Below are 23,075 nucleotides of genomic sequence, written 5' to 3'. Positions count from 1 at the left end.
CAAACCTGCAAGCTTATATTACCTGTTACACAGTAGGCGCTCAATAAATACACTGAATAAAGATTTTATGCATTTTGAATTAGACTGCTACCATTAGAAACAAACATTTTAACTTAACTTCCGTATTTTACCTATTGTAATCGTTTTTCTCTCAACTTTTAGTGTTAAACTTGAACTCTAATTTTGAATCACTTAATTTTCTACCTAAAATTTGCCCTATAATTTTTTCTTTAATCTATGCTTCTCCTTGTTTTATAAACATTATAGTATGGGGGCCATTTTCCAATTAATTCTGATTATTCTCAAAATTTTTCAATTAAAAGAATCTCAATTATTGTCTATCCTAATATTAACTTAGTTAATAAGAAAGACTTTATTAACACACAAAGGAAGGTAATAATTTAAAATCACAAGGGTAAAGGTGAAGAGAAACCATTTCATAAAAATTATTTTAAAAACCATGAATTTTTCCATTAAAATGCAATATGGATAAAGCAAAAGAAAGGAAAAATTTTACCGTTTTAATTAAAGTATATATCTCAAATTAAAATTATTATTTCTAATTTTTCTCTAAGTAAAAAATAACTTTTAATACACATCCTTAAGTCTTCCAATTTAAAATTTTCATGTATTAGGTGAGAATATAATTTAACCAGCAATTTATAATTTCCCAAATGTAAATTTAAGTCTTGGAAATAATTTCTTCAGCATAAAAACCTAAGAACTTCATAGCAGTATCTAAAAACATCATTCAGTTGAGATGTGAGTAGCCTTTCATAACAATTTCACATTTCAAGTATGAAAAAGTATACACCTTAAAAGCAATGAATTATACAAATTTGTTGTAAGAACTACAAAGTTGGTATGTTTTAGAAATCACACCCAGAAAACTATAATATTTAAATGCCTAAAATCTTCCATTTCTTTCAGTGGTTTTAATCTTGGCTTCAGCCATTCAACAAACCAGCTCAGCACTCAAGTCAAAAGCCTATGGCTTTCCCACGCTTCCTGTCACGTCTCCCGAGGTGTCTGATGCATGCTCTACTGCACAGACTGTTCTCCCACCTGCCGCCTTCACCTCTATGCCACCGAATAGCCCTGCTTACTTATCTGCCCCTTCAATCATGGCAACATCCCTTCTTTTCATCGACAGAGGCAAAGCAACCAACACCACCACTCCCTGTTTTCTTCTGTCTGAGCAGTTGGAAAAAGAAATCAACAGACTTTAGGTTTTGCCAAAAATCAGGTTACTTTCCAGGTAGCTTGCTTAATCTAATAAATAATACTGGATCAAAGTTTGTAAGGATTAAATGTGAAAGTTTTTCTTAAATATATTTTGAAGATGGTAAGTGCTCCCTATGGTAGACTCTCTTCAATCTGAGCCTCTGCAGTCAGAAATGCCTTGTCACCAACATAAGTCTACATATACTCTTGTTCTCAGGGACAGGCTAAGGGTAGGAAACGTTTTGAAGAAAAATTAAAAATCAACCAAGATTCTGAGGCAGAAATACACTAAGTTATTTACTCTTTTTACATATTTAAAAAAAATGATGTTACAACAAAGAATACATTACAAGGCCAAGTAGTGGGGGGGGGGGGAGGGTATTAAATTGTTCTAGCTGCTTAGCGGAGTCTTGTCCCTGGCAGTTTCTCATTATATTAAATCCTACTATTTGAAACAGTCAAACCTGTTAGTATTTAGAGACCAGTATGTTAAACTGCTTGTATTTCAGAACTCTACTGTACTTTAGTAGGGTACTAGCTCGAGTTAGCTTACCTGTTCCATTAAAAATGTTACTTGATAAGGAGTTATTCATTCCAAATGCCTGATTCCTGTTCATTCCAAATCCAGACATACTGGGTACATAGAAAATAATTTTAGATATACAGTAAGAACACTAACTTAGAGTTGAAGAAAAACAAAAGTATATACTTTTGGTCTCCTCATATAAAATAACAATATGTTTCAAAACCAATGCTAATTTGAGAGTATAATCTTCATTTTTATTTAAAAACTTCTCTAAAATTCTTCAATAACAAGAAAGAACCAAAGTTTAAATAAATTAATTTTTAAAACAAAAACGAAAGGTATTTATGAATGTTGAAGAACAGAGTTTAAGGGTACCATTTTATGTCCTCAGTGTGCTACTTACTTCCTTGCTGGGTAAGTGCACTTCCCTGGGAATGCAGGTAGGTTTAAGATTACCCCACCCCTGTGCCAACACTTGCTTTTTCTTCCCTGACTGGTCAAGCTTGCTTTTCAGTGTTAAGTCTTCTCTTTACAGCCTCTCTTTCCCAACTACTCACTCCCATGAGTTCATGTCTTATTCATCCTGCACTTAACCTGAGTTAAACCGACCAGGGTACTTTAAAAACAGAAAACTGAATTCAGGGTTCTAAACACATCATTTCAGATAGGTAGGAAGATAGGAAAGTAGGAAGGAAAGTAGGAAGGAAGGAAGGAAGGAAGGAAGGAAGGAAGGAAGGAAGGTAGGAAGGAAGATTATAGTTTTTATCTACTTAATAGAAAAATCTTTCTATAGTACTTCTAATTTTGAAATAATGTACAACTCAATTTCTGCAAATAATTACATTTAATGCCCTTTTTCTATTTGCACAAACCTAATCAGGACAAAACAAAAGCAAAAACAAAAACAAAGAAAGAAAGAAGGAAAGAAATTGCACTCAGAAAAGGCCAATAACTAAGGCTGTAAGGGAGGGTCATTAATGAGGATTCCACAAGGAAACTAGACATCATCTCAGTCTTCTGGTAGGTCAGCATGCCGGGGGAGAGCGGGCCAAGCACTGGAAGGTGACAGCTCTAACTATTCTGCTTAAGTCTGTACAACTAGCCATCTTTTGATAAGCTATGCAGCTAGTGAACCAGCATTCCAGAGCAGAGTAGGTGAGTTTAAATAAATATTTTTTTTTCCTATTACACTAGAGCTGTTGGTGGTGTAGGTACCTCAAACATGGATTCAGAATTCAAATGAAGCCATTTCATATAAATATCAATAGCACAAATAAGCAGGAATTAAAAGTTTTATTACAGTGACATTTTTTATGCAAAGTATTTTCTGAATAATTAAAATGTGAAAAATAAAAGTGAAACTTAAAAATATTCAATGAACAAGGATGCAGACAGATGCAATAAGGCCCAAGCAATACAGTTAAGAAGCTATTTAAAAAAAAAAAAAAAAAAAAGGGGGGGGGGGGAGAGGGTAAGAGCAGCAGCAACGTGCTGTAAACAGTTCCTTAAAAACTCAGGGATGTAGAACCCACATAGCATAATGGAATTTCTGGAATAACGGTGGAACAGAAAGCGTGCCAAGCACTGACGTTAGTGCAGATTTGACAGCGGATAGAAGAAACTGACAGAGATGAATGGGGGAAGCAACAAATAATGAAGGTCCTTTCACTGTGTAGTTTTTCATAAAAATTAAGTATAAACATAAAATGACACGATTCAAACTTACTATGTTGCTTTTGCAAGAAAGCCTACGTTTCAGATGTAACTCTCGTTACCCCAAACACTTCAACATACACGCAAAATCAATCATTGTTCTTGTTTGTACAGTACATGCAATGGATAGCACAAAATGGAAGGAAGAAAAAAAAAACACACCAGCTTTTTGTTTGAAACTCCAGACACAAATTTAAAAGAGTACTGTTTTAAAATAGTCTAAATATAATTGTGAAGTCTTTCCTTAGTAAGCACCAAAGTGTTTCAGCTCAGAAGGCATCTAAACAACTAAACTATGCATAATAGAGCACGCAGCAACAAACAAGCACGCCCCCCTCTGGTCATGCTCATCAACCCACAGCTCTTAGCACTCAGCTAGACAGACTGGACTTAGTAACAAATGCAAGGGTAAAGCAAGAGAGTTGTGCCTGGTGACAGCCCAGGAACACTCCCTTTCTGATTCTACCATCAACTCAAGACTTAACGTGCTTTGTAAAATAACCTCTTTCTAAGAACATGTTCTCAGTCGGGAAGGTTAAGGATTGTGATGGGTTATATGATAAACACACCTGTGACACAGAAACCACAGCTCAGAAACAGAGGGTCAGATATGAAAAGGCAAACCTGAGGGCACCCCAGAGACAATTATATGCAGATCAATAAACATCTTACCTGTTCACAGTAAAAGGCTGTCGAGAAGGCTGCTGCTTTGGCATACATATTATGCTTGGCGAGCTTCTGTTGGGGCTACCTAACCCTGAACTGCTCATGCTATTTGTCCTGCTAGGAATTCCAATGCCCTGACCAACCTGGGAGTGGTTCATCATATTCCTAGGATTCATAGGCAAAATACCCCTGAAAAAGAAGTCCATCACACTACATAAGCTCTCTACAATCACTCATTAAAATTCTCTATAAATAATCAATTGCTCTAATCCCTAGAATTCCAAATACACATTTCAATTGTATTCCTAATTTTATAGTGGAACTAAAAAAGGTACCATCACAGACGAGAGCTACTGGGACTACTATGACATAAATTATAAATGTTTCCCACATATATCTAAAATAATTTCATTCAAAATTCATACTGATAGTAATAATATATTATCTGTTTTACTTTACTCTAACAAACAAATGTGTGGTAAGGGAGCAAGCAAAGAATACAGTAATTTGGGGGTCATTTTTAACTGAACATCATTGAGGAAGATATATGTATATATCTTTTGTATATAAAGATATGTATATATCTTTTGAAAAAGCTCCCCAGGAGGTGATTAAACCTTGCTCCATTCAGATGATAACTAGCATATAGCTTCAAGAGCAAAACACTACACTGTACTTATCACTTTGCAACGAAATAAAATGAGCATAGGAACTGTTTTCTTAGTGCAAGGCACTGAACCAGAAAATCAAGTAACTAATTACCATATTAAAAAATTAAAGCTCGCTTACTCTACAAAAATACAGTCTGAAAATATTCTGGTCCATTAATAAATACCTGCTTGGAGATGGAGGCGTGTGAAGTGACATTGTTGGTACCCCTGTTGTTGGCGTGACGTGGCTCGGTAACTGAGTGCCTTGTGATAAGCTGCGGTTTAACTGAGGGGTATTGTTGCTCATCCCCCTCATTGGAAGGCCTAGTGCACCTAATAAGAAAATTCAGAAGAAGGAAATTCATTGCCATCAGGAATGAAATTGGTATCCATCTTCTGGAGTTGGCAATCTAAAACATTTTAAAATGGCCTAATATTCAACTCACTGCAAATTGGACTCTGATTTTCAACAAACGTTCTAGTCTAAAATTTAATATTTTGATTATCTTTTTTATATTTTCATATTGCTATTTTACAATAAATTATGTTAATAATTTAACAAATGAGATGTTTCATAAAACAAACTGTTGTCAGATTCATTAAGAGCATATCTGTGAAACTGGAGCATACAAATATGCCTTTAAGAAATTCTGCAAGTTTGTGTGTTTTGTTTTAATTTGCAATTAATGTATACAGAAAAAACAATCATTCCCACTTTGCCATAGTATCTTAAATTTTATATTATTCTTTGTAAATTCATTTTAGAAAAAGTCTATTATTAATACATATTTCTTAACATTACAATTTTTACAAACCCAACATTTAAAAAATTTGATATAGGTATGATTTAAAAATTGAAGTGACTTAAAAATCATTCAAAGTATAAGGACCCTATATCTCTCTAGCAAATCTGGGGCCCAATACAGGAACAGACGTGTTACATGGGTATACTTTTTTAAGACTACTGAGGTTTGTCATTCATATATAAATTTCAAAATTACTAAGCAAATTGGACAAATTTAGTTTTAAGTGTTTGACACATTCATTAACTATTTTCAGATGGTACAAATATAAATTATTTTGAGATTCAGAATGGAGAGTTAATATTCTACACGTGTTTATCTTCCTCCCTTCTGTCTGTCAAAGATGTACTGAATCATTTGTTGCCAAACTATGTAGTAATGCCTCTTCCTTCCTCCCGTGTTTTAATGCTTTGCTTCAGCCTGTTGAATATGGATACATCGGTCAACCCAACATATTTTAAACTGGAAGATAAATAAAAAGGCATAACTGAGCAGAAAATAATGACTTTAGTACTGGGACTTTAAGAAGATATTGTTCCTGTTTCAGTTTTGGGTCTAACCATTTCAAAAAAGAGTTCGAGTCTATGCCTTTCCCAAAAAAGAGAGTACTACACATACTATACTTTGTTTATGCCGTTCATATAGAGCACTACATGACGGTACTGTCTCTCAGCCTATGCCTTTCACTGTCTTTCCAACGCCTTTGTAACAAAGTGTTCACAGAGACTCCACTGATGGCTACCTGAAAGCTGGCCACCTCAGAGTTCCTCTAAGATACTGGGAAGGGAACTGACCTCGAGTGTATATTGGCTTGTTACTCTTTTTATTTGTGTCTAGACATTCAATATTGTGTGACCTTAATAATGCTACAGCCTGTTATTTTCTTAAGTCCAGGACAAAATAAGAAAGAAAAGAGATTCTTCCATAAGAAACTTTTCCCCCTCCCTCAATCACACAGTTTGCTATAAGTCCTGAGTGGCTCCCATAATAAAGCACTAAAATGGTAATTTCCTAACATAGATTTCCTGGGCGCCTACTGTGGCAAATACTACACAAACTGCTTGGGAAACATCAGTGGGTAAGACAGAAAAAGGCTCCTAACCTCAGGCACTCAATCTCTGTGCCTAAACAGAGTCTTAAAGTCAGCTCTAGATGAAAATGCCCACCCACAGTGTATTTGCCAGATATTCATCTCCAAAGTCAAACACTTTTAGATCTTAAAGATCACCTGCTCTGTCTACATTTTACAGATAAGAAATCTGATCCCCAGCTAAGTTAACTGACTTCTTTCTCCAAGGCAACACAAAGAACTAGGGTTAGAATTTGGATCTCTTTAACTCCTAGTGTTCTTGAATGGCAGGACTGCACAAGGCAGAGACAACCATGTTCACAACGTGAGTGCCCAATAACCTTCTCCTCTACCTCTTTTCTCCAGCCTCCTTCTGGATGCTTCTCCCTGTGGGATATCTATCAGTCGTCTGTGCACCCCTCACCCATCCATCCTGAGTTGTCTGTGTCCCTCACCTCTCCCACGCTGCCCTCACTCCCCCAATGCTTGCCCACGTTCTCTTTAGTCTTGCCTTCCCTTCCCTTTCCATTCCTCTTAAACTCACCTCACTGGAAGCCGTTTATCCTTCAAAACTTAGTATCCTTTTGGCCTCTTTAAAGAAATCAGTATGCCCTACAAAAGACTTTTTTCTACAATAACTTTCCGTGTGTATATTTTTCTACCTGTTCTGTACAAGAAAAAACCTCTAGTTTTAGAAGTATTTTAAATATTGTATATGATTTGGTATTGCCAAAAAAATCTGGCCAATAAAACAGGAATGGTTAGGGCTTTTTCTTCAATTAGACACTGGCCAACCCTAATGAATTTGTGGGTGGCAGAGGAAGACAATACTTGGATTTTAGCCTCCACATTCATCCTGATTAAATAGTCAATAAATCTAACACATTTTATTCATTTTGTTGCAATGTTTATGAAAGATGAAAAGAATATATACTACAAGCTATGTTACCAATTCTTAAATATTTAATAGGATTATTTGAAGTTTAACTTTAAAATGGAAGTTCTTTAAAAAAGAAGAGCACTGAATAAAAACATACAGAGATTTATTTTTAGGAAACATGACATAAAATATACTGTTATTATATTTGAGATCCTTGAGACAAAGGGGGGGGTTGAAAATGTAATCTTCTAATTGTAAATAATAACACAAAATGGTTTCCAAAATATCAGGGCAAAAATTGAGCATGCAAAAGAGAAAACTCAGATGACTGCTGGTGGCGGCAGAAAAGATCTACAGATGGCGAACATACAAGTAAGCGTCCGCGACAATCAAGTCAACACCGAACAAACATCATCGCTTCTTTTTTCCCCTTCAACACTTTGATAAGGAAGACATCTGGTCTTCAACCCCAATTTTTACACATAAAGAAAGAAACGACCACAATCAATTGAAAATGTTATAGTTCTGGATCACCTCAGGAGAACTCCACGTATATACTTTAAATAGATGCCGACCTCTTATTTGACAAGAGATGCTAAACAAACAGTGAATTAAATTCTTCATGGACCCCCAAGGAAAAGTGACTTAAGCATCCCAAGGCATTGTGGTCAGGCCCATTGGGTAAAGGTGTCACCAAGCCTGAACCTAAGTTCTATTTCTAGGATCCAAGTGGCCCCACATGTGTGTCACAGCATGTAAGTGCCCTGATACAAAAACGTACACATACAAAGTATTTTAACTAATAAAAAAGTAAGTATTCCATGAATTATTTCTGTTCCAAGAGCAGCTTCACACCCAGCACCTTAAACACTTATAGCAAGTTGTTCCAGCTACAGAAGCTTCTTGGCTAGTTATGGCACTGAATCCCGGATGCTGGCACCTGAGTGAAGCCCAACAGTCCCCTCTCACTATACCCAGGCTGCTCCCAGACTTCTGAAGAAGCTCAGAGCCATGCCCAAACTAACAACAGTCACAGTCCCAAGTGGAGCTTCAACTCCATGGCTTCTTTATCAACAACCTACCCTGGAGATAATTAAGTTTCCAGGTAAAATTATTTCATTGTGCTATTTCCTTCATTAAATCCAAAGAACTTACAAACAGGAAAAATAAACAAAACAAAAAACCTTCTGACATCAACCAAGTTATACATTAAGAACTAAACCCAGCCATTAAACTGACTTTTCAACATCACAGCAGCAGAGCTGAAGCAATAGCTCAGGGCTAAGATCACATACGGGTCTTAGAGAGGACCTGAGCTGGGGTCTCAGCATCCACGATCAGGACGCTTACAACCGCCTGGAACGCCAATTCCACTAGCCTGATGCCCTCTGGCCTCCACAGGCTCATACAGACGGGCGCACATTAGCTTCTAGACACACAAACATATACATGAGTAAAACTAAACAAATGTTTAAAAGAAAATCACAAGCAACAAATCCGGAAGACCTCGACCAAGTTCCTGACTTCCTACTTCACAGTCCCTGTGCAATCACTGCTACTTGCTGCATCATTAGTGTTGAAGCTTCACTGTTTCTTTGGGGATTTTGGGGACTCCAGGGGTGGTAGATAGAATCTCTCCCCTAACCCACCCCAGTGTTTTTAGAAGGGACGGTCAGGGTTTGGGGAACTACTATTCTACAATATTAAGTACAACTACAACTTAATCTTTAGAACTCTGCCAGCACCGCAAAGAGGAGCTCTTCTAAGTTTATCATGTCACCGCTTACTCTAGTATTTTAACACCCTTCTTCCATTGTCCCCTCCTGTCTTCACACCTGTCCCCAAGAGCTCACTATCCATACCATTCTCTCACTAAGAAGGCCTCCCGTTCTCTTGCACTACAGGGAGACACAACCCACACAGAGATCTAAGGGTTAAGGCAGCCACTGTGTCTGAGTGCATGCATCCTAACTTGGTAGGCCTGGGATTAGAGAAGGTCGCCTGGAGTCTATATGAATGTGGATGCAATAATGATCATGGTGATGGTGGCAGCAGTGTTGCAACATCAGGTGGCTACAGAAGGCATGACAATCAGGTCTGAGAAGACAAGCTGGACAAAATGGCAAGAGGTGAGCAAGGCGAGTGGTGATGCCTGCGATCCCCAGTCCCGTTATTAGCATGCCTAGGAGACAAGGTCCCAAAGCATGGCGGAGAGACAGAGGAGAACACACTCCAGACTGAAGGAGAGCCTGCTTTACTTACCAAGACTGAAGATGTGTCGGATGAGAAATACGGATGGAACAAACTGGTTTCAAAACTAGCTACAAGAAGCTGTCATGAACCAGAGACCACCAGACAGCAGGAGCTCCTCAACCATTTCTCATGGAGCAGCGCTTACATTCCCAAGGTAAACTTCGTATTTTTCCTCAACCCAAGTTTCCAGTGTAGATTACTGTCACCCATTCACAAAATGATACAGATCTCAAACCGTACATGATAATTTTCTCTTCCCAAAGTGTACACAGTAACTTGTGTAAACTGTATTTCCAAAACACCCCAAATCTGCCTACTTCTCATTCACTAGCCCGATGCCTATTTCCTTGCTGAAACTCTAAGTCTTGCCTCTTATTCCTTCCTCATTCAGCACACTTTCTACAAAGCAAAGTCATAGTTAAAAATGAAACAGCACCGTAAAACCTGGGAAGCAAGCCTGGAGGGCCCTCTCTAAGTAGCCAGTGCTCGTCGTCTCTAAGCCGTCTCTAAGCCCTGACCGCACTCTGAGTACATTTTCAGGGTTTTGGATGCTCTGAGATGCCCTCCCTCTCTTTCACTGCTGACTTCACTGATGCTCGTTTGTCACTAGGTGACTGTTACATTTCTACGCTTCCTGGGCCCGAACGAAAATTCCCCTCGAGATCATTGCAGGGACTATCACCCTGACATTCAGGTGTCCATCTTAAAATCCCCAAGAGACAGTGCAGTCTTTCTGCTTGAATCATGTAAGACACGAACTCTTCAGCTCATCTCATTAGCTTGCCTGGATTTTGTACTCTTTGTTTCTAGGACTGCAGTATTTCTCTCCTTTGCCTGCACGTTCCAAACATCTGTTTCCTCCACTCCAAGTAAGCACCGTGAAAGGTAGGAACTTTGTTAACAGCTACAGTCTTCATTAGATCTTAGAATATAACCATATTCAGGATAGTACTCAATAAATACAGGATGAATGAATAAATTCTATCACAATGTCTTCAGAAGACAGCTCAGTAGATTCTTGGCATCTGCAGAATCAAGGCTGCTAATTTTTATGCAAATGACTCACTAGGGTCATGACTTCAGCTTTCAGAAACTGTTCCTAGTTCACATTCAGAACACCACTCTTACAAAGTAACTTAATTCTGGCTCTATCACTTGTCATCTACATGGCCTTGCAAGTTCTTTAACATCTCAGGGAGTTGTGAAGATTCACATACAGTACTGAAATACCAGCTCCTCTCCCCCCAAAAATTTTTGATGTGCCCATGACAACCCAAAGAGCCAACAATCTTAATGATGAAGAAAAAAATGAAGACAGTCTAGTCAAGTGACGGTTTCCATTGCAAAACAGATATTTTATGGGGGGAAATCTATGATACAACTGTGATCTGTAATTGATCTATAATTGAGAAAGCTGTAAAAAAAAAAAATCTTGAGGTATACTCCAGACTGAAGGGAAAATTATACTTATTAGCTGAAATCAATTAACAAGAGAGTTTCCCATTCCCTACACTGTCTTATACTATTAGTGTATAAATTCAGTAACTATTTCCTGAGTGCAGCAGCAGCAGCAGCACTCCAGCCACGCACACTGTGTGTACAGCACACAGACAGCACAAAGGACAATGGTCTCGTCCACACTGCTATCTACAATGGTAAACTCAATTCTTAAAGCAACTGCAAGTTACCATTCTGTATTTAGCGACGTCAATATCATCCCTTTTAAACCGCATCAACTATGCTCTCTTATTCTATGAAGAAAACTGTGTTCACAGATGAGTATCACAAGAATTGATACACTACACCACCATTCACAACCCCACAAACCAGGAGTCTAAATCCTAGGAAGATTTGTTTCTTCTCTCAACTAGTGTCTGAGACCTTTCAGAATCCAGACAATGCATCCATCAAGACAGCTCGTTAACTAACTGCCCATACATCATATACACATTAGGAGGCACTAGATAACATTTCCCTTTTTCTCCACTTTCAAGATTGTAAATGCTTACTGTTCCAACTATGATACTACTGCATTTCAATGCAATGAAGTCCTAGGAAATCTTCCTTTCAATCAGTATATATTTTACAGAGCCCAGGGACAGTAAGGCTAAGACTGGTGCAAGACTTAAGTGCACACTTAGAAGACAAGTAGAGAACCCCATGCAATGTGAACACTCTAGGCTTCCAAGATGCTATAGTTATCAACTGCTGAGCAAATCCAAATGAGCCCTCAGATCGTTGTATATTTAGATATAGTCATATTATTACTCTGGGGCCCAAGGCAATACAGTCTTCTAATCTGGTATTTTCTGGATACCTCATGTGTGTCTCCCTCACGAGTGTCTCACATAATCGCTTCTACCCCAAACTGGCAAAAACGTAGATTCAAGCATTCCTGTGTCCATTCCAAGAGGACCCTCCCCTGCTGTTTAATTTCAGCACGTTTAAGCTCTAGAACAGAAAATATTCCTTCTTCATTTCTTCTATCTCTAACTTAAAAAAAAAAAAAAAAAACAAAAACAGAGTAAGGAAAAAGTTGGGAGAACACACTCAGGGTTAAAGTACTTGTCTAGCATGTACAAGGCCTAGACTCAATTTCTAGCACCAAAAGCTAAAGCCAAGCCTCAGAAACCCCAGCCCATGGAAGGAGGGTGAATTCCTGATCAAAATGGCTGTACAATAAGACTTTGCCTCAAAGCCACAGAGCCACAGACACATAGACAGACAAACAACAAAGCCCAGAGAGAGCGTATATTTGAATAGTATAAATCACTATAAACTTTGTAAAATAGAAATACAGCTAATGGTAGTACTTAACAGACCGAGGGGAAAAAAGAACTTCTTTTTCCATCAGTCAAATGCCACAAGAACAGTGTCTCCAATCCAGTCCTTTACTAGGCCTGTATCTCTCTATCCTTCACTGAAGTCGACTCCTCACATATTAACATAAACAAATAAACTGTGACTCATCACGTCTCACAACGTAGCTTGTATTCTCAATTCACCATATGTTTGTTCAGACTACCTACTGCTTAAATGGCGAATCTGGACCACTGAGGTCTCTCATAAAAGGAACTGACAACTAGACTGTCCATCACTAACTGTTAAAGTCCAAATGTGTACCGTGGAAAACAGCTTCACGCTGAGCTCAAATAGTTATGCTAGTATTCATTTTTCAGTAGGCTGTTTTCTAAAACATCAGTTTTAAAATAATAAGCCATGCTGTACTAAATACAGACATTTTATAAATCCAAGTTCAACAAAATATGTCTGTCATACATGGCTTCTTTAAAAACTAGTATCTTTAATGATATTTTTTCCTTAAGAAAAATATATTTGCTCAATCATCAATCTTTGTATGCCCTTCACACTACACAAAGCGAGTTATACAGAAAGCTGTAGTCAGTCAATATCTGTCATGCCAAGGACATTACCACCTCCCAAACCAGCCCATCCCCAAAGCAATGTCACATTTGCAGGTTAAACAACTTCAAAGTCTAGAGAGTTGGTTTTAATCATCACAAATTAGCCACACTTTCTCAAACATGTTTTATCCATTTTGTATCTTTTTTCTGCTATGATTAAACTGTGGGCTTTGAAAAGCAAATAGCCCTGTGCAGTACTGAAAACAGCTTCCAACAGCCAGGAAGGCTTCCCAACAGGGTCAAAACCACACATACATAAGCTAACGAGAACACATACTGCCTCAACAGGTAGAATAAACATTTGTAAATAAATAAGGAACTCTGTTCTTAATAAAGGGCTTTAAAATATGTTCTTGCTTAAGTATGAAATTAGTACTTACTAATTCTGTGTTTGCAAACCATTGCATAGCAAAAAAGGAAACCCATAAAACAACAATAACAACAACAACAAAAAAGATGGAAATAATGCTGTTGCACACAAAACAACTCCCCACACAAATGTTGAGATCAATGCCCAGGTGAAGTGGAATATGGCACACTGCCCTGACACTTACTGACACTGCCTCCCTCAGACAGGACAATTCCAAACCAAACGAATTTTACTTGACACTGACTGAGACAGTGATTAGATACTGTCCTCCACTGCTTGATGGTAACTTACAACATTTTATTCCAGCCCCCATTAATAGCAGCAATGAGAAATCAGACTTTTTTATACTAGCAGATGATGAAATCTTATTAATATGCATCATTTTGAAAATTTAATTTGAAAAAACATAAAAATATTTTATACTTTACTTTTATAAAATTTTATGTGATAGTAAAGCTAACATTTATTGAGCGCTTACTATGCGCCAGGCACTGTGCTAAGCGCTTTAAAAGTATTATAATACTTCATAAAACAAAATCTTACATAATGAAAAAAAAACTTGAATTATGAGTAAAACTTTTAGGTGTTAGAATCAGGAAGAACCAAAGCAAAATAAACAAATACTTTCTACTAAATGAAAACTATGTAATTTTGTTGCTAAATGGGCTTACCAATTAAATATACCAAACTGACCAAAGGAAAAAACCTGTAACTTTCTCTAAATCTCTAACTGAAAACACACAAATGACTATCTTTGTTTAGAAAATTTTCAAGAAACTGCAAAAGAACATATAGATATATACATGATGTCAAAGTAAATTGTAACATATGCTGTGTCCAAGAAATAACAAATTTAGAATTAGTAAGGTCTAACATAATGATGTTTACTACAAGTAAAATATAACTTCGAGAATTAACTATCTTCTGTTAAGCCCTATAGTAAACCCACAATGGTAGAATTAAAGTATCCCAAAATAAGTACAAAATTCTTACTTTGTTGCCCGTATAAACTTGCCCCAAATTGAGACAGCTGACCTGATGTAGATGGCGATGCCAGCATCTAGAAACAAATTAATTACATTAGAGCATAAAGGAAGACAAAGCATTGTAGTTACAAGTCTATGCTTCATACCATAAATGTAAGATTCAACCCATGTGCTACATTTCTTATAAAGACTACCATAACCAGATGAAACCAAACTGTGCAAATAGAAATAATTAATGCTATGCGGTTCTAAGTTACACTAATGTATAACACCACCATTATTTCACTTAAAAAAAAAAAAAAAAACTAGGATACTAATGAAAACACAGAGCAAAAATCTCAGTTTTGTAAATTTCTATACATTAGACTACACATTAAAACAAATTCTAAATTCAAACTATAATCAAAATAGAAGTTATGTACTTTGTAAAAAATATTCTTTTTTTTAATATTCACACAGCTATGTAAGTAAAGAAAACATCAGTGAAAGACAAGTTAAAAATACAAACAAAACCACAGACATGGCATCTGATTTATATGGTTTCTTAGTGAATGATGCAGACTTCATGCACTTACTGTATAATGCCTTTGAATTTACTAAAACAATGTCTTATTTTCCTAATAGAATGTAAACTTTCTTTTCTTTTTTGGTGTGGTTTTTTGAGGCAGGGTTTCTCTGTATGACAGTCCTGGCATCTGCTTTGTAGACCAGGTTGGCCTCAAATTCAGAGATCCGCCTGCCTCTGCCTCCCGAGTGCTGGGATTAATAAAGGCGTGCACCACCACTGCCCAGGAGAATATGAATTTAAAGCCATGTTACATTTGTAGAACACACTGCTTTTTTTTTTTTTTTTTTTTTTTTTTTTTGGTATTTCTTTACAGACAGAAATTCAAAAGTGCCATTTACAAGACAGATATTTAAGGCAAATAAATGAGGACATGCAAGCCTATGTTTCATTATTCTATCTTATACAACCACTGAACATTTTAATTAAACAAAACACAGGCCATGCATCAAGAGGCATATATATAACCTAGTGGGAAAAGAGAGGAAATTATGCAATTACATTCCAGCCTGGTGCAGCAAATGCTACAGCAAAAGGACACCCCTGGGAAAAGTGAGGACATCGTTCCATTTCTGTGGTGTGTAGCATGGGTGAAGCAGCTACATAAGAGGCATCTCCTAGGCCAACAACATGCAGTAGTTAATGTAAGGCTAAAGTCATAACCAAAAGCATGGCAAGGAATGGTGGCTACTAGACGACAGTGATTAGGAAAGCTGTAAGTTTAGTCCTATTAAGAATATAAAAACGGGAAATGAAATAGTGTTGGGCGCAATATTCCAAAGGGTCTTTGATATCAACTGCCAACTGTAACAGTAAGAAGGAAATGGCAAGAACAATCTCTGTGCTTCAGGAAGGTGATTAGTGGCATGGGTGGAATGGTGAGATGGCAAAGTAAACAAGGCTCTCTCTCCAGTTACAGGGCCACTCTCTTTATCTCGGTGCAGCGGGAGCATAAAGGAAAGGGGCTGTGAGCAGAATGCAGGGCCACAGAGGACAAGGGAGCGGTGTGGCTCCAGAGGAGGGACTCTCAAACACTTGGGCAGGGACACGGTACACCCGCTCCCGAGTCTACAAATTCTTCCCTTACATCCAAGGTGTGTATTCTGGACAATTACATTAACACTAAAACTACATAACCTTTACCAATCAATCAATCAATCAAATAGGTTAAAACATGGTAAAGTCTTTTGTTAGGGACTACAACCATCACCATTACCATATTAACCATAAATATTTTATATACATATTAAATGTTCATTTCCAAGCAGCATAAAAGATTAATTGAATCGGATGTATAATTTCTTTTTTAATAAACCTGTAGTTGGTGGCAAAATTTCTACATAAAATAGTTAAAAATAGTCACTTTGTTACCATTATTAGCTACACTACGCAGAGTGCAATTGCTTTCCAAGGGTTCCCATATAAGACACTAGCCAAGGTAACTACAGGGTGTAAGGAGCACCTTAGAGCAAAGCTCTTTAACCCGTGTGCTGACTGAAAGCTGAGTGCCCAAGGTCAGACGTTTCACTGCGCTCTCTCACAAAGGCGGCGAGCACAGTGTGTGCTGGGCCCTGAGCGCAAACACAGTGTGTGCTGGGCCCTGAGCGCTGGGGGAGGAAGTGCAGAGAGCACGAACCAAAGCCAGAGATGCTGTGACTCTCATCTTCTGCACTGAGAGAACTGAAGTTACTAAACACTGCATTCCAACATTAACAGCCTACTGAAAATTAGAAATGTACCCTGGCAAAGCATCAGCTAACATTAAAAGACCACAAGAAATTTATGCATTTAAGTGCTAGAAGCTAATCATAAAAAAATGAATTTATCAGGCCGGAGACGGCTCAGAATTAAGAGCATTGGCTGTTCTTCCAGAGGTTCTGAGTTCAATTCCCAGCAACCACATGGTGGCTCACAACCATCTATAATGAGATCTGGCGCCCTCTTCTGGCCTGCAGACACACATGCAGGCAGAACACTGTGCATAATACATAAATCTTTAAAAAAAATTAATTTCTCCAAAAAACTTAAGATCTTAGACCAAGAAACAAATTACACTGGAGAATGCAGCCACAGCTTCAACCTCAAAGAGGGTAAAGGGTGCAAAAAGATAAAATGCTACATTACCTGTAGAATGATGAACTATCAAGTAGCTTTATCACTTTACCCGCTTAAAATTATATTATGCAATGTCTTCATCTCTCAATGACTCTACACTGAAGCCAACAACACAATAACACTTGTAGAAGCAACCAGAAGCAGTAATAACGTGGCCTTCATTATCCTACAAAGTTGTTAATGGCCCCTTTACCTTTTCCTAATAGATACCAACAAATTGGAACTTTGGCTATTGGTTTGAAACAGCGATCCATGCTGACCTCAGACTCCAGTTCCTCTTTCATGCATCTCCCAAGGTGGAAGCTCCAGAGCTACAACCTAAACGTTACCTTCATTAACAGTAGATGCAAGTGACATCTGTACACTTCCTAATGGTGATGACTCCTTGTGCTAACCCTCTCCAATACAAAGATCTATCACTAAACCCAACTTACAAAACGTTAAACAGTGTGGTGATGGAATTAAATTTCTAAAATATCTCTAACAAATATTAAAAAGAAATTAAGTTTGATCTAATTTACTTAAATGGATGGTGATAATTCCTCTACTTACTTTATTTTGGGGAAAAATTATTAGCTTTGGACTGTATCTTATCTACACAAAGAATGAGAGACCGGAACTTTGCATATTCATGCTTGTGTACACACAGACTTAAAGAAAAATTTAAAAATCAATGGTGTAAAAAATGATACCAATGGAATCTAAGAAACAGAAGCAAAGGAAATAAAGAGTATAAGGAATAAAAGAGGAAGGCAATGGGACAGAGTAGAAGACACAAAAATAAAACTGTTAATGAATCTTAACACCTGACAGTTTATGAATCAAATACAGTAAAGTTTAATAAATAACTTTTAAAATGATAAAATAATGAATCTCAATACTACATATCTAAGATTAAAATGTTTTTACTAAAAAATAAAACAAGGACGCCATATGTATATGAATCCCTCAATAGTGCTAAAGTACAAAGTTACAGAACGACACAGGACTCATTCTAGCAACGTTACGCTCAAAGAGCTCTTCATAAGCACTAGTCTGTAGCAAGGACACTTACACGCAGTCACCCAAATGATCTCTCAAAACACTGTTTTTCAGCCTCAAACATACTTTTAAAACCACACACGCGCATGTCTACACATACCCCCCCAACCTTGCTCCTACAGATCAACCATCTTTCAGTAATGCAAAATTTCAAATCCAAGCTCTCTCCCCACCAAAAAAAAAAAAAAGAAAGAAAGAAAGAAAGAAAGAAAGAAAAAACAAAAACACCCAAAACTCGAAAATATGAAAATCCACAGTCATGATTGTATAAAGTTTTAGAGCTGGGTGGGGTATTTGGGGATTTAGGTACTTCTACCAGTCTGGAGTATTTTGGATTAAGAAATACTGAACACACAGGCTAATTAGATGATGAAACATTTTATAATTATTTTGTAGATAAACTGGGTGCTTCATAGATGTATCATTTTCTCTCCATTTTACATTTTAACATTAAAATACTGTTTGAAGATAATGTAATTGCTAATCAAATTTTTTAAATTCTAGAAATGGGCTTTTGAATATGCTGATTTGTTTGGACTTACATAGTAAGTTCTAAGCTAGCCAGAGGTACACAATGACCCTGTCTTTAAAAACAAAGAAACCAAAAAACCTGACATACACACCCAGACCATATTCTCTATTAAAGTTTATAAGATGCTTTCAAAGGATTTTAACATTCTATCTGCCAATAAATGTAATTTTTGACAGTATCTACTCCCCTTCTCTCTAATGAAAGGAGTATATTATTTCCTAACTACTACTGATTTATAAGCATGGCTCTAGCTCGACAGACAAAATCCTTGCCCCTGCTAAGTTTAAAGTCTAGTAGATTAAACAATAACCAGGTACTTTCAGACAGTGGTAAATGCTGTGCATTTTTTTCTAATATTTTTAAAATTTCATCTTTAATTATTTGAGTGCACATGTATGTGGTGTGGCTGTCTGTATAAACTCCACAGCTCCCAAACGGAGGTCTAAAGGCCATTTGTGGGAGGTCAATTTTGTCTGTCCATCATGTATGTTCACTCAGCTGAGTCATTTCCATGGCCCAAATACTATGGAGTTTTGAAATTCAGAGAATTTAGGAGACAATAGGAATTGTTAGATATTACTGTTCCTATGTTCCAGATGAGAAACAGAGGTGCACACAGATGGCTTATTTTGTCCTAGGACACAGCTCCTATTAGAGTTTCTACAGCTAACATTCAGTAACCAAAGTGATTAAAAACACTTTATAAAAACACGTGATTATTAACAAATTCCCAATATGTGTTACAGCGAAGAGTAATTTAAACCTTCATGATAAATGGCAATGATAAAGCCCTTTAGTACCAGAGACAGTCAGGTGGCAAAATACCTAAATGCCTGCTGCACAAACACACCAGCATCATGTGAAAAGCTGGGGGCGGTGAGCACCCTTGTAATCCCTGTGTTCTGGTGGGTAGGGAGGATCCCTGAGGCCTGCTGGCCAGTCAGCCCAGGTCCCAGCCAGAGACACTCTGAAAAACAAGGCGATGGCTCCCAAGGAAGTGTATCTGGGGTTGACCTCTGGTCTCTACAAGCAAACACATAAACACACTCCCGCCAGGAACACCCCCCCTTCCAAGACCACCTCCAGAACCGCAACAATCCGCTACTGAGCTACCACTTTCCTGCTGAAAGGAAGTCAACATTGGTGTTGGAATCAGTACTGCTGTGCACTACAGACATGTGCTTGATGAGAAGGGATGCAGAAGACTTCATCCAAGACGCTAGTTAAACCCTCTACAAAGCCAAGACAACTCAAACTCAGTGTGATTTCAAAAGCATGCCCGAGTGCATCGGAAACTTCCATACATACACTAAGGGGACCATTTCACTAAGCCGTTAGTAAATAATCCAAAACTGAGAGACAAGCAAATTACCATCAATGAGCAAAATCCAGCACACTGCTTGGCCCTCAACTGATGGCACTGTGTGGGAACCTTGCTAGAAGTCACTGGGAGCAGGCCGCGAGGTCTTATAGCCAAGTTCCTCTTCCTGTTCACTTCCTGATTGACTGTGCATGGCTGTGATCAGTTGCCAGCCCCTATTCTCGCCCCACAGGCTCCTGCTACGCCCTCCCTGCCACGACAGAATGCACCCCCCGAACCGTGAGTCACAACAAAACCTCCCTTGCAACACTTCTCCAGCACTCTGTCCCAGCAATGAGAAAGGTAACGTGTCAAACAATAAACTTCCTTGGACTATTTGCCTTGCCAAGACTTATGAGCTGGTATTCTTAAAGGCATGAGGAATGCTAATGAAACTTAAAGTTTCTGATGGAAGATGTCACCATGTTTCAGAAACTTAAATCACTGCAAGAATTTTGGTGAAAATGTCTAAAGTATAAAATTAAAGTGAATCAGTCCTAACAAGATTTGAGTTTTTCTGATGTACGTCTATACTTTTAGAATTTGCATAGTCTGTCTGACTTTTTGCAGAAAGAAAAAAGTTAACAGTAATAGCAGCAATCTTTGGCACCTGTCATATTGTTACCACCGCTTTACAGGGGAGGAAACAGAGGCTTTGGGACAGTCTTGCTAACAGGCAGTCAGGACTCAACCATGTTTGTGTTGCTTTTGAGTTCAAGTTCTCTGTCTGCCAATTGTGCTACTTCTTAGTTTAGCACCCAAAGTTTTGTGTAGGAAAACATTGTCACTCCTGTGACAATAATGACATTGGAATAGTAATTAACATATGTGAGCCCCTGAGTAACGTGACTATACTAATTCTGATTTTAAAATCACGGCAGTCCTAGAAGACACACATTTCTTGTTTTTTAAAAACTTGTTTTTATGGGTACATGAGTTCGCCTGTATGTATGTCTGCACACCACCAGCCGGCAGTGCCAAGGGTGTTAAAAGAGGGTGTCGGATTTCCTGGGACTGGGGTTAAGACTGTTGTTGTTGTGAGTTGCCATGTGATTGCCAGGACTCCTTTCTCTGTGCTCTTAACCTCAAGCAACTCTCTGGCCCTGGCAGACAATAATTTGTTAATTCACTGTCTACACAAAGTCAATTTCAGATTTCCTTTTAAATCTTCACACCTTCTCAATTAAATCCTTCACCAGCATATTTTATTCCCATTTTCCTACCAAACTTGGCTTTGCGTATCCCCAGTCATAGTTTTATAATGAAAGTATCAGCTAGTACACCCAAACTTTTAAATATAGTGACTGAACCCAGGGCTTTGCTCTATTAGTCAACTGTTTTACCACTGAATTACACTCCTAATTTTTTAATCTACAAAATTAACACTTAAATCAGACACATGTGTAACTAGTAATTCAACATAATTCACATCGAATAGCTTGATAGTGAAGAAACATTAAAAGCTAGGTAGCATTATTCCCTATGGTATTAAAGGGCACACTGACCAAAAAAAAAAAAAAAAAAAAAACAAAAAAACAAAAAAAAACAAAACCACACACACATAACCTGGAGGGAAAACTGATGACTGGTTTTTAATGCAACAAAATTTTCAAATAAAAACAACGGTGAACGGCTAAGACTGGAAAAATGGGATAATCAAAATCCTGATGTGAACCTAGGCTGAGCCGATTTAGGACCGTCTAGAAACCGGAAAAGAACTGGTAACAGTCAGCTTTAATTTAAAAAAAAAAAAAAAAAAAAGACATGTTATACATTTGAAATACTCAAAACAGAACTGAGAGCGCTGCTAGGGAAATTAGGGAAAGGAAAAAAGAAGCTGAACAGGGTCAGAGCAGACTCAAAGGGATAACACGCAAACTAAATGAAAATGAGCTGAAGAGATGAACTTATTTTAAAATAGCCTATCAGTGAGTCACCTTTCATGTGGAATGGGATTACTGGTCTACTAGCCTTCCAAAGCACGATCTCCACACTATGTAATCTGCATAGCAAAGACTTCCCGCCCTCTGTAGTGTCTGTCTGCAGCTGAGGAGAGAAGGGTCTGTACTTCTAGGCTGGCATTAGTCAGGACCACACAGTAAGGACAGAGTTCACCAAAACTCGCTAGTCTACGAATCTTGAAATCTGTACAAATGTGCTCGCTAGGCTTTGTGGGTGCACTTGCTTTATTACAGAGCATACCTTCCATGAACCAAACCGCCAGATTTCCTCAAAGTACTATCATTTATGCCATGCCTCTGAGTACTGCCTATAACAACATTGTCGTATCTCAGCGTAATCATCACAGGACACTAATGTTTCTTTCCCATTACAAGGCAGGTCTTTTACCTGTGTGTCCCCAGGGCCTACACCTATGCTCAGCAGTCACTACAGCACAGACAGTCCCCGCTTCACACTTGTCTCTTCAGGGATCTAGACACAGGCACACGCTGCTGAGGAAACACAGTGTAACTCATGAACTTACATCTTTCTCTGACCGATGTGGGAACATAGAAGATTGGCTGTAGTACATGTTTTCATCATGGTAGTCGCTGTCCACCCCCTCTACAAACTTCTTTCTTGAAGCACCAAACATGCTGTTTGTCACCTAAACAAAAATATTACTTTTATCAAGAATAAAGTCAAAAATAAAGTCCAGCTTTATTTTACCCTATGGAAACAAAATGAGTACTGCTATGATCCGGAAACAGATTAACCAAGGGACTCACGATAAAGATACAAATCTGACTACACGGTATCATTTCCCACCCAAAGCAAGAAGGAAACAATTCTGCTAACTTTTATGGAACTAAATCACTTATTCTTTATTAAAAAAAAAAAAAGTTCCAAATATAACTTTTCCAAAAACAGTTTTCTTTAATGTTTTAATCTTCACG

The 23,075-nt window shown here is 37.8% G+C and overlaps 1 protein-coding gene across 7 annotated transcripts in view; it reads right to left on the bottom strand.

Moving 5' to 3' along the window:
- Positions 1 to 23,075, bottom strand: part of Cnot2 (CCR4-NOT transcription complex subunit 2) — an 80,977-nt gene that overhangs the window by 13,547 nt on the left and 44,355 nt on the right. For 4 of the 7 annotated variants that reach the window (XM_051176216.1, XM_051176215.1, XM_051176218.1 and 1 more), the window contains 5 exons: positions 22,664 to 22,786; positions 14,573 to 14,639; positions 4,965 to 5,112; positions 4,136 to 4,318; positions 1,778 to 1,857 (listed from right to left, as the gene is read on the bottom strand). In XM_051176216.1, the coding sequence (XP_051032173.1) occupies positions 1,778 to 1,857; positions 4,136 to 4,318; positions 4,965 to 5,112; positions 14,573 to 14,639; positions 22,664 to 22,786 (601 nt within the window). Of the gene's footprint in view, positions 1 to 1,777; positions 1,858 to 4,135; positions 4,319 to 4,964; positions 5,113 to 14,572; positions 14,640 to 22,663; positions 22,787 to 23,075 lie in introns of those variants that run through there. The other 3 variants (XM_051176219.1, XM_051176221.1, XM_051176220.1) reach the window with 3 other exon arrangements.

This window comes from Phodopus roborovskii, unplaced genomic scaffold (assembly GCF_943737965.1).
Source record: "Phodopus roborovskii unplaced genomic scaffold, PHOROB, whole genome shotgun sequence".
Taxonomy (NCBI): domain Eukaryota; kingdom Metazoa; phylum Chordata; class Mammalia; order Rodentia; family Cricetidae; genus Phodopus; species Phodopus roborovskii.
The sequence above is the reverse complement of the archived record's forward strand: the minus strand, read 5'-3'. Positions and strand labels throughout refer to the sequence as shown.